The 14,055-nt window shown below is 36.9% G+C and overlaps 2 protein-coding genes across 6 annotated transcripts in view; one reads left to right on the plus strand and one right to left on the minus strand.

The window, feature by feature from the left end:
• Window positions 1–14,055, minus strand: part of wu:fc38h03 (acetylcholinesterase collagenic tail peptide) — a 761,412-nt gene that overhangs the window by 530,785 nt on the left and 216,572 nt on the right. The gene's annotated exons all lie outside the window — the stretch shown is intronic.
• tax1bp1a (Tax1 (human T-cell leukemia virus type I) binding protein 1a) overlaps window positions 1–14,055 on the plus strand; it is a 59,760-nt gene that overhangs the window by 36,362 nt on the left and 9,343 nt on the right. For both annotated transcript variants that reach the window (XM_022665331.2, XM_049475991.1), the window contains exons 9-13: window positions 722–961; window positions 1,703–1,882; window positions 8,634–8,709; window positions 9,705–9,934; window positions 13,050–13,136. In XM_022665331.2, coding sequence (XP_022521052.2) covers window positions 722–961; window positions 1,703–1,882; window positions 8,634–8,709; window positions 9,705–9,934; window positions 13,050–13,136 — 813 coding nt within the window. The remainder of the gene's footprint in view (window positions 1–721; window positions 962–1,702; window positions 1,883–8,633; window positions 8,710–9,704; window positions 9,935–13,049; window positions 13,137–14,055) is intronic.

Consider the following 14,055-nt stretch of genomic DNA (forward strand, 5'->3'; position numbering starts at 1 on the left):
CTGATACAGTACGACACACACACACACACACACACACCCAGCTGATACAGTACGACACACACACACACACACACACACACACACTCACACACACACACACACACACCCAGCTGATACAGTACGACACACACACACACACACACACACCCAGCTGATACAGTACGACACACACACACACACACACCCAGCTGATACAGTACAACACACACACACACACACACACACACACACACACACCCAGCTGATACAGTACGACACACACACTGTGATGGGGAGCTGAAAATAGCTTTAATTAGCTTTTATTTTAGTTTTTTTTTCCATTACGCCTTAAATGCTGCAGCCACCAGTTAGCTGATAAGCTGCCATTTTGGTCTTCATAATAAACGTCTCATGTCAAAATCTAATGAAACTTAAATTAAACTTAAAACTTAATTGAAGTATTTCTGAATTATTTCTTAATTAGCTGAGTATAAAAGTGTGTTTTCACACCTGTAGTTGTGAAAGTTTCTTTGGTACGGATCAGTTGAGGAGTTTTGTATCGTACAGGCATAAACTTAACTAAACTTTAACGTTGAAAGCTCTAATAAAAACGAACTAAAACAATAAAGGAATCCAGTATTTGATTTTATTTAGACGTTATTAAGTAAACTTTTGATCAAAATATGATGAAATATCTTAATTTTGTCAGATTTCTCACAGTTTTCTGTGTTTATTTAATCAGAATCTGAGGGAGCAGCTGCGTCAGGTGGAGGAGCAGCTCCAGGCTACGCGGCAGCAGGCCTCCATGCTGGGCTCGGAGCTGCGGGACGCGTCCAGCGGGCGGGACCGCACCATCGCCGAGCTGTACCGCGCCCGGCAGGAGGCCGACGCCCTGCGGAGCAGCTTAACCCAGACTCAGGACCAGTGCAGGAGAGCACAGGACCAGCTGGACAAACTGAGGAACCACAGCTCACAGGAAGTGGTGAGAAATCCAGTGAGAAAACTGAGGAACAGTGAACACTGTCAGCTCCATCACTACACAATTAAAATAGACTGTTTTTTCCTCCCTGAACCCTGTGTTACAGACTCTATAACCTTTTTAAATAATTAATTCATCATTGAAACATTGAGACGGGAGCCTCAGCAACAGCAAGAAGAAATGGAGGACATGATATAAAAAAATTATGTAATCTGAAAAAATAATCAGTAGATTAATAACTGCTAAAATAGTTATTAGTTGCAGCCCTAATTATGCAAGTAATAAACAATGTAAAAAGGTTAAGTAATTTTTTTTAGAGATTAATAATTAATTGACACTTAAAATACTTGAATTTTCCCAAAAGTCATCAGAGCTTCTTATAATCCAGTGCTCCTTATGTATGAATCCAGTCAGGTATTAAGGAGCAGTAATGGTACAGATCCCTCCCTCAAACGAAGTCTACTTGGTAATCCTCAACCTAGCAGACTGAAATGGAAACATTTCTTCAACTGATCTAGTGGGTGGGGCTCTGGTGAGGGGTATGACATCACAACAAGGGAGGAGCATCCAAACAGCTCATAGAAGCAAATCATTCCTGACATCAAATTATTTTAGCTGATTCACAGAAACCGGATTTTTGTGGGTTGTTTTTAGGGAGTGTTTATACTGTTTCTAGGAGCAAAAAGTAAGTTTTGCATGATATGAAATGATAAAATGCCCCCTTTAATGTTTAATGTTAAACAGGGCGGGGCTGTTGCAGCAGAGGGCGTGGTTTCCGAGCTGGAGGCGGAGCTACAGAAGGAGGTGGAGGAGCTGAAGCTGAGGCTGCAGATGGCTGCAGAGCACTATAAGGAGAAGTACAGGGAGTGTCAGCGTCTGCGCAGACAGGTCACCAAACTGCAGCAGCAGGAGAACCAGCAGGGGGTGAGAGAGAGACACAGCAGCGCCCTCTACTGACTATATACCTATACTACACTCATATCTATAACTACTGACTATATATCTATACTACACTCATATCTATAACTACTGACTATATACCTATACTACACTCATAATTATTACTACTGACTATATACCTATACTATGCTCATATCTATTACTACTGACTATATAACTATACTATACTCATATCTATTACTACTGACTATATAACTATACTACACTCATATCTATTACTACTGACTATATACCTATACTACACTCATAATTATTACTACTGACTATATACCTATACTACACTCATATCTACAACTACTGACTATATACCTATACTACACTCATATCTATTACTACTGACTATATACCTATACTACACTCATATCTATTACTACTGACTATATACCTATACTACACTCATATCTATTACTACTGAATATATACCTATACTATACTCATATCTATTACTACTGACTATATAACTATACTACACTCATATCTATTACTACTGACTATATATCTGTACTACACTCATATCTATAACTACTGACTATATATCTATACTACACTCATATCTATAACTACTGACTATATGCCTATACTACACTCATATCTATTACTACTGACTATATATCTGTACTACACTCATATCTATAACTACTGACTATATATCTATACTACACTCATATCTATAACTACTGACTATATGCCTATACTACACTCATATCTATTACTACTGACTATATAACTATACTACACTCATATCTATTACTACTGAATATATACCTATACTATGCTCATATCTATTACTACTGACTATATACCTATACTATACTCATATCTATTACTACTGACTATATAACTATACTACACTCATATCTATTACTACTGAATATATACCTATACTACACTCATATCTATTACTACTGACTATATACCTATACTACACTCATAATTATTACTACTGACTATATACCTATACAGGTGCTGGTCAACGAATTAGAATAATTTGAAATAGTGCAATCATGAAATTCTTTGAATGCATTTTTTGTCCAGAAAGCAAATCAGGTGTTCACCGCACCTGTCCTACTCGTTAGACTAATCACAGAACTCGTTACCTGGAAAACAATTTGCTCAGCTGAGCTTTCCAAAAGGCCCATTTAGGCCATTTAACTGTGACACTGTTGTTTTATTGAATTAGAATAATGGAGAAACCGTTTCATTGAATTAGAATAAATGCTGGAATTTTTGTTTTCTGTGAAGAGTGTTCACTGTGCAGTATAAAGTCAGGGTTGAGTAGAATTTCTAAGTTGTAAAATCAATCATGGGTAAGCAGCGCGACCTCTCAACCGGAATAGTGGCTCAAATTCAAGCCCTTCGCCAACAAGGCTTGACCCAAACTAAAATTGCTGAGCAGCTCGGCATCAGCCAGTCTTCCGTCTGCAAAGCTCTCAAGAAAAACTGCAGCAAGCGCACCAACTGTTCCGGCGTCCGAAAAACTTCTGCTCGCGACAACAAGCAGCTGAGAAAGATCGCAGTCAGCAACCGGTTCAAGTCCACTTCCGAGCTCACCGACTTGTGGAACAAGCAGACCAGCGCTGACGTCTCCAGATCAACCACTTACCGTCGTCTGCGCGAACTCGGCTTCAAATCTCGCGTTCCAGCAGTAAAACCGATGCTGAACAAGAAACAAATGGAGAAACGGCTGAAGGGGGCCAAAGAACATGGCGAGTGGACTGCTGAAGACTGGCAGAAAGTGGTCTTCAGTGACGAATCACGCTTCTGCATCTCCTTCGGTGACCAAGGTCCTCGTGTCTGGCGTCGTGGTGGCGAAACCTACAACCACGAGTGCGTGAAAAGATCCGTCAAGTTTCCCCAGAGCGTTATGGTCTGGGGATGCATGTCCGCTCGAGGTGTAGGGAAACTCTGCTTCCTCAAGAAGACTGTCAATGCTGCCGTATATCAAGATGTTCTGGAAACGTTCCTGATTCCGACTGTTGAGGAACAGTTCGGCGAAGAAGACTTCATATTTCAACAGGATCTTGCACCGGCTCATGCGGCAAAGTCGACCAAAGATTGGTTCACTAAAAAACAGCTTGAAGTTTTGGCATGGCCGGCCAACTCGCCTGACCTCAATGTCATTGAAAACCTTTGGGCCATCGTCAAGCGGAAAATTCGCGACAGAAAGCCTACTACGCTGGACCAACTGAAGCAGAACATCGCCACTGCCTGGGAAGCTGTGAGCGCGGAAACTTGCGACAAGCTGGTCAAATCGATGCCGCGGAGACTTCAGGCAGTCATACAAGCCAAGGGGGCAGCCACAAAATACTGAGAAAGTGATGATTGTAATTATAATAAAAATTATTCTAATTCAATGAAACGGTTTCTCCATTATTCTAATTCAATAAAACAACAGTGTCACAGTTAAATGGCCTAAATGGGCCTTTTGGAAAGCTCAGCTGAGCAAATTGTTTTCCAGGTAACGAGTTCTGTGATTAGTCTAACGAGTAGGACAGGTGCAGTGAACACCTGATTTGCTTTCTGCACAAAAAATGCATTCAAAGAATTTCATGATTGCACTATTTCAAATTATTCTAATTCGTTGACCAGCACCTGTACTATGCTCATATCTATTACTACTGAATATATACCTATACTATGCATATATCTATTACTACTGACTATATACCTATACTACACTCATAATTATTACTACTGACTATATACCTATACTACACTCATATCTATTACTACTGACTATATACCTATACTACACTCATATCTACAACTACTGACTATATACCTATACTACACTCATAATTATTACTACTGACTATATACCTATACTATGCATATATCTATTACTACTGACTATATACCTATACTACACTCATATCTATTACTACTGACTATATACCTATACTACACTCATATCTATTACTACTGACTATATACCTATACTATACTTATATCTATTACTACTGACTATATATCTATACTACACTCATATCTATAACTACTGACTATATATCTATACTACACTCATATCTATTACTACTGACTATATACCTATACTACACTCATATCTATTACTACTGACTATATACCTATACTATACTCATATCTAATACTACTGACTATATAACTATACTATACACATATCTATTACTACTGAATATATACCTATACTACACTCATATCTATTACTACTGACTATATAACTATACTGTACACATATCTATTACTACTGAATATATACCTATACTATGCTCATATCTATTATTACTGACTATATACCTATACTATACTCATATCTAGTACTACTGACTATATAACTATACTACACTCATATCTATTACTACTGAATATATACCTATACTATGCTCATATCTATTACTACTGACTATATACCTATACTACACTCATATCTATTACTACTGACTATATAACTATACTACACTCATATCTATTACTACTGAATATATACCTATACTATGCATATATCTATTACTACTGACTATATACCTATACTACACTCATAATTATTACTACTGACTATATACCTATACTACACTCATATCTATTACTACTGACTATATACCTATACTACACTCATATCTACAACTACTGACTATATACCTATACTACACTCATAATTATTACTACTGACTATATACCTATACTATGCATATATCTATTACTACTGACTATATACCTATACTACACTCATATCTATTACTACTGACTATATACCTATACTACACTCATATCTATTACTACTGACTATATACCTATACTATACTTATATCTATTACTACTGACTATATATCTATACTACACTCATATCTATAACTACTGACTATATATCTATACTACACTCATATCTATTACTACTGACTATATACCTATACTACACTCATATCTATTACTACTGACTATATACCTATACTATACTCATATCTAATACTACTGACTATATAACTATACTATACACATATCTATTACTACTGAATATATACCTATACTACACTCATATCTATTACTACTGACTATATAACTATACTGTACACATATCTATTACTACTGAATATATACCTATACTATGCTCATATCTATTATTACTGACTATATACCTATACTATACTCATATCTAGTACTACTGACTATATAACTATACTACACTCATATCTATTACTACTGAATATATACCTATACTACACTCATATCTATTATTACTGACTATATACCTATACTATACTCATATCTATTACTACTGACTATATACCTATACTACACTCATATCTACAACTACTGACTATATACCTATACTACACTCATAATTATTACTACTGACTATATACCTATACTACACTCATATCTATTACTACTGACTATATACCTATACTACACTCATAATTATTACTACTGACTATATACCTATACTACACTCATATCTATTACTACTGACTATATACCTATACTACACTCATATCTATTACTACTGACTATATACCTATACTATACTCATATCTACAACTACTGACTATATAACTATACTACACTCATATCTATTACTACTGAATATATACCTATACTATGCTCATATCTATTACTACTGACTATATACCTATACTACACTCATATCTATTACTACTGACTATATAACTATACTACACTCATATCTATTACTACTGAATATATACCTATACTATACTCATATCTATTACTACTGACTATATACCTATACTACACTCATATCTATTACTACTGACTATATAACTATACTACACTCATATCTATTACTACTGAATATATACCTATACTATGCTCATATCTATTATTACTGACTATATACCTATACTATACTCATATCTATTACTACTGACTATATAACTATACTATACTCATATCTATTACTACTGAATATATACCTATACTACACTCATATCTATTACTACTGACTATATACCTATACTACACTCATATCTACAACTACTGACTATATACCTATACTACACTCATATCTACAACTACTGACTATATACCTATACTATGCATATATCTATTACTACTGACTATATACCTATACTACACTCATATCTACAACTACTGACTATATACCTATACTACACTCATAATTATTACTACTGACTATATACCTATACTATGCATATATCTATTACTACTGACTATATACCTATACTACACTCATATCTATTACTACTGACTATATACCTATACTACACTCATATCTATTACTACTGACTATATACCTATACTATACTTATATCTATTACTACTGACTATATATCTATACTACACTCATATCTATAACTACTGACTATATATCTATACTACACTCATATCTATTACTACTGACTATATACCTATACTACACTCATATCTATTACTACTGACTATATACCTATACTATACTCATATCTAATACTACTGACTATATAATTATACTATACACATATCTATTACTACTGAATATATACCTATACTACACTCATATCTATTACTACTGACTATATAACTATACTGTACACATATCTATTACTACTGAATATATACCTATACTATGCTCATATCTATTATTACTGACTATATACCTATACTATACTCATATCTAGTACTACTGACTATATAACTATACTACACTCATATCTATTACTACTGAATATATACCTATACTACACTCATATCTATTACTACTGACTATATACCTATACTACACTCATATCTACAACTACTGACTATATACCTATACTACACTCATAATTATTACTACTGACTATATACCTATACTACACTCATATCTATTACTACTGACTATATACCTATACTACACTCATAATTATTACTACTGACTATATACCTATACTACACTCATATCTATTACTACTGACTATATACCTATACTACACTCATATCTATTACTACTGACTATATACCTATACTATACTCATATCTACAACTACTGACTATATAACTATACTACACTCATATCTATTACTACTGAATATATACCTATACTATGCTCATATCTATTACTACTGACTATATACCTATACTACACTCATATCTATTACTACTGACTATATAACTATACTACACTCATATCTATTACTACTGAATATATACCTATACTATACTCATATCTATTACTACTGAATATATACCTATACTATGCTCATATCTATTACTACTGACTATATACCTATACTATACTCATATCTATTACTACTGAATATATACCTATACTATACTCATATCTATTACTACTGACTATATACCTATACTATACTCATATCTATTACTACTGACTATATACCTATACTATACTCATATCTATTACTACTGACTATATACCTATACTACACATTCTTTTCTTTTACCTTTTTATTTATATGAATTAATCATTATTTTCATTTCAATTATTTCATTTTATTGTATTTGTTTTATTACTGGTTTTACTTTTGGCGTTAACTTTTTACTTCTTTTATTTAGTTAGTTTATTTTTTATTATTCTAATTATTTATCTCTTTTTATTTTAATGCTTTACATTTCAGTCTGTCTGCATATCCTTTTATTCTGAATTATTTTATTTCTTCTTAATTAAATATAATACTGTTTGCTTGTTTTTATAATTAAAATGAAATATAGTGGAAATAAAGGTTAATTAATTGATTGATTTATTGATAAATATTTGTATTTATTTCCTTGTCTGTAGGAGTCGAATAGAAACGATGCATCTACAGAGACCACTCAGGAGCCGGACACACCCGACGCAGAGTCCCCGGATATAGGTATATAAAAAAAATCTATATAAAAAATATTTTTACTCTCCCATAAATTTATATTAGGCTTACAAATTAATTCTATAAAAGGATAATTGTTTTTAGTTTAATATCATTATGTGATATTAATATCCTACATGTTACAATTACATTTGGTCACGTCTAAAACACGTTTTTAAAAAAGATATTGGAATAATTTATCAGATTGATCAAAATTAGCTGAAGTGCAATATAGGCTAGGCTAACGGTAGCCTCTACAGCTAAATATGCACACTGTATTGTCTAAATGTAACACTAGAGCATTAATAATCAGCAGGATATAAATGTAGATAACTGATGGTAATCACAGCAGCCCTGTAACAGATCATCAGAGAGGAAACCCCTCATTTCCCTTTGAGCTTCTTAACAAATATTTTTTAAATATTTGCATATTGCTTTATGATCTGCTTTACCATCTGATCACCTGATGACTCAGAGGAGGTGCGGGAGAAGGTTATGTGGTCAGATGAGACCAAAATAGAGCTTTTTGGTATCAACTTTACTTGTCATGTTTGGAGGAAAAGATGTATAAGTACTTCCCCGAGAACACCCTTCCATCTGTGAAGCATGGGGGTGGAAGCATCATAGTTTGGAGATGATTTCCTGCAAAGCAGACAAGACGATTGTACCATATTGAAAGAAGGAAGGATGGATGTGGTCAAGTTACCTCCTTCCCTTAGTAAAAGCATTGAACATAGGTAATGGCTGGGTCTTCCAGCATGACAATGACCTGAAATTCACTACCAGGGCAAAAAAGAAGTGGCTCTGTAAGAAGCATTTAAGTTCCTGGTCTCACTAAACTAACCAGGCTAAATACAGTACAGAATACTGAATAATAATGTAACACATCTGGTCACCTGTGATGATGTAATAAGGTTATAATATGGTTGTTATATGGTTATTATAGTGTTATTATGGTCTGTACAGAGATGTATTCAGATTGATGTGCTCTCACTGTGTTCCAGATCAGAAATCTGACCTCCAGGAGTCTACTGAAGAAAAGGGGGATGAAGAAAGGGAGGAGGGAGAGGGAGGAAAGCTGGAGGAGAGTAAGGAAGAGGAGGATGAAGGAGAAGAGGAGTGCAGTGTGTCGGTGGAGGCGGAGCTCGCTCGGATGGAGGAGAGATGGAGGGAGCAGTGCACCATAAATGACAATCTGAAGCTACTGCTGGACAGTGAAGAACAGAGCTATAAGGTACATCTCTCTCTCTTTATCTCTCTCTTTCTTTCTCTTTATCTCTCTCTCTCTCTCTCTCTCTCTCTCTCTCTCTGGTTGAGTGGAGAAGAGACGGGTCGTAAAGTTCTGCTCTAGTCTGAGTATTTAGACGAAGCTGGAGACGCCATCAAAGACCAGAGAGCCTTATATTTACTGCCTGTTTAAACACACACACACACACACACACCCATACACACACACACACACACACCCATACACACACACACACACACTTAAATACACACACACACTTACTCACTGTGCTTTATGAGTGTTTACTGTGACGAAGCATTTCATCAGTGTTCTTCACCCAAACACACATATACACACACACACACACACACACACACACAAACACACACTCTCTCACACACACACACACACACACACACACACACAGCCATCAGAGATTAGCCGACAGTAAAGTGAGGCCTGTGTTCTTTAGCATGAGAGAACTTCAGTTATTTAAACAAAACTAGGAGGTCGGAACCACCTTCAGCCTCACACACTGTCACATTTATCTACACACACACACACACACACACACACTTCCACACACACACTTCTATACATACACATATCAACTTACATCTTTACACTCTAACACTCGTACATGAGAACAGGCCTGATCCATTAACCTAAGTCAGGAGGACGAGTGTTCCCTCTCTATCTGTCCGTATGTTTTCGGACGCCTCTTCTAATGAATGTGTTCAGTTACTGTGAAGCTCTATACTTAAACCTGGTGGCCCCAAACCTGATTCCAGCTGGGGGTCCAATCGCGTAAAGTTGCGAAGGGGTGGGGTCTAATCATCCACTTAACCACTTAAAAGTTACAGAGCAGGACATACGATTTCGTAAAGTAACAGAGCGGGCGCCCAATCTTGTAAAGTTATAGAGCGGGCATACAACCGTGTAAAGTTACAAAGCAGGGCTTCCGATTTTGTAAAGTTACAGAGCAGGGTGTCTTATCTTGTAAAATTATGGAGCAGGGAGTCCGATCTTGTAAAGTTACGGACCGGGAACGTCTGATCTTGACAAGTTACAGAGGGGGAAGTCACGAAGCGAGGGAGTCTGATCTTGTAAAGGTACAGAGCAGGGAGTCTGATCTTGTAAAGTTACAGAGCGGGGAGTCTGATCTTGTAAAGGTACAGAGCAGGGAGTCTGATCTTGTAAAGTTACAGAGCGGGGAGTCTGATCTCGTAAAGTCAGGAAGCGAGGAAGTCTGATCTTGTAAAGTTATGTATCGTGGCGTCCGATCTCATAAAATCACGAAGCGAGGGAGTCTGATCTTGTAAAGTTACAGAGCGGAGCTACCGATATAGTGAAGTTATAAAGCGGGGCATCTGATCTTGTAAAGTTACAGACCGGAAACGTCTGATCTCGTAAAGTTACAGACCGGAAACGTCTGATCTCGTAAAGTTACAGACCGGAAACGTCTGATCTCGTAAAGTTACAGAGCGGGGCGTCTGATCTTGTAAAGGTACAGAGCAGGGAGTCTGATCTCGTAAAGTTACAGAGCAGGGAGTCTGATCTCGTAAAGTTACAGAGCGGGGAGTCTGATCTCGTAAAGTTACAGAGCGGGAAGTCTGATCTCGTAAAGTTACAGAGCGGGGCGTCTGATCTTGTAAAGTTACAGAGCAGGGAGTCTGATCTCGTAAAGTTACAGAGCGGGGAGTCTGATCTCGTAAAGTTACAGAGCGGGGCGTCTGATCTCGTAAAGTTACAGAGCGGGGCGTCTGATCTTGTAAAGTTACAGAGCAGGGAGTCTGATCTCGTAAAGTTACAGAGCGGGGAGTCTGATCTCGTAAAGTTACAGAGCGGGGCGTCTGATCTTGTAAAGTTACAGAGCAGGGAGTCTGATCTCGTAAAGTTACAGAGCGGGGAGTCTGATCTCGTAAAGTTACAGAGCGGGGCGTCTGATCTCGTAAAGTTACAGAGCGGGGAGCCTGATTTTGTAAAGTTACAGAGCATGGCGTCTGATCTCGTAAAGTTACAGAGCGGGGCGTCTGATCTTGTAAAGTTACAGAGCGGGGAGTCTGATCTCGTAAAGTTACAGAGCGGGGAGTCTGATCTCGTAAAGTTACAGAGCGGGGAGCCTGATTTTGTAAAGTTACAGAGCATGGCGTCTGATCTCGTAAAGTTACAGAGCATGGCGTCTGATCTCGTAAAGTTACAGAGCATGGAGTCTGATCTTGTAAAGGTACAGAGCAGGGAGTCTGATCTCGTAAAGTTACAGAGCGGGGAGTCTCATCTCGTAAAGTTACAGAGCGGGGCGTCTGATCTTGTAAAGGTACAGAGCGGGAAGTCTGATCTTGTAAAGTTACAGAGCGGGGCGTCTGATCTTGTAAAGGTACAGAGCGGGAAGTCTGATCTTGTAAAGTTACAGAGCGGGGCGTCTGATCTCGTAAAGTTACAGAGCGGGAAGTCTGATCTCGTAAAGTTACAGAGCGGGGAGTCTGATCTCGTAAAGGTACAGAGCGGGAAGTCTGATCTTGTAAAGTTACAGAGCGGGGCGTCTGATCTCGTAAAGTTACAGAGCGGGGCGTCTGATCTCGTAAAGTTACAGAGCGGGAAGTCTGATCTTGTAAAGTTACAGAGCGGGGAGTCTGATCTTGTAAAGTTATGTATCGGGGCGTCCGATCTCGTAAAGTTACAGAGCGGGAAGTCTGATCTTGTAAAGTTACAGAGTGGGGAGTCTGATCTTGTAAAGGTACAGAGCGGGGCGTCTGATCTCGTAAAGTTACAGAGCAGGGAGTCTGATCTTGTAAAGTTTATGTTAAATATCTTGTAAAGTTACAGTGTGGCCTAGAAGAGATCCACACCTGCCTTTAGAGGAACCGACTCCACACTAATGTCTGTAGGTGGGACCCCATAGAAGCTGCTGTAGGTATAGAGTGTGTAGGTTTCCCAATACTTTTGTTTATATAGTGGATTTAATGTCATGTTTTAATGGTTATTTTAATTTAATTACATCTGTTTGTGTGTGTGTTGTGTGTGTTGTGTGTGTGTGTTGTGTGTGTGTGTGTGTGTGTGCGTGTGTGTGTTGTGTGTGTGTGTGTGTGTGTGCGTGTGTGTGTTGTGTGTGTGTGTTTAGGCTCAGCTGAGTGATAAGGAGAGGGAAGTCTCCTCACTGAGGGAGAGTCTGGCTGATGTAACCAGAGAGAAGGAGCGTCTGGAGGAGGTAAAGAACCCCTGGAGTAATCATTGACAGATGATTTTGATTAAGTCTCAGACTTTTGTCTAAAATGTATAATAGTTTTAGTCACATTTTAGACTTGTGGTTATAATTAGTTTTAGTCTAGTTTTAGTATAAACAAAAATAAACAACATTTTATGTGACTAATTTGTGTGTATTATTTGTATTTGTATAAAAATGTATTTTTTTTATTGTTTTTCTCTTTAATATTTATGTTGTTATTTTGAGATTATTCACTAAAAGCACCTCAAACATCGTCTTCTTGGCTTTAACTTTACTTAGAAAATGGGAATACCCCCAAAATACTGTTCTAAGCTGCGGCGACTCCTAAAATAACCATGTCCAATAAGGCCGCTGTGTGGAGCGGCTGTGTTCCAATCACTGCTCAATAATATAATTTATTACAAATAATTTCCCCATTCCTCAGTCTTTGACATTTTTGTTTAGTTTTTATTAGTTGTCGAAAAATGTCATGAATTTCGTCGTAGTTTTGGTTTTTAAGTATTCATTTTTATTTAGTTTTTGTCTCGTTTTCGTTGTGAAAAATAGGGCGTAATGAAGATTTTTTATCATAGTTTTTGTTAACAAAATTAGCACTACATATAGGCCTGTCACGATAATTACATTATCGACTTATCGTACAATAAATTAACATGAATTCAGTCATTTTTGATAACCGTGATATCGCCTATTGTGTTTATTTGTATGTTTGTTCCCATATACAGGGGTTAGACAATGAAACTGAAACACCTGTCATCATTTTAGTGTGAGATTTCAGGTTTCATGTCTAAATTGGAGCAGCCTGGTGATCAATCTTCATTAATTGCACATTATTGCACCAGTAAGAGCAGAGTGTGAAGGTTTAATTAGCAGGGTAAGAGCACAGTTCTGCTCTAAATATTAC

The sequence above is a fragment of the Astyanax mexicanus genome, chromosome 3, assembly GCF_023375975.1.
Source record: "Astyanax mexicanus isolate ESR-SI-001 chromosome 3, AstMex3_surface, whole genome shotgun sequence".
Classification (NCBI taxonomy): domain Eukaryota; kingdom Metazoa; phylum Chordata; class Actinopteri; order Characiformes; family Acestrorhamphidae; genus Astyanax; species Astyanax mexicanus.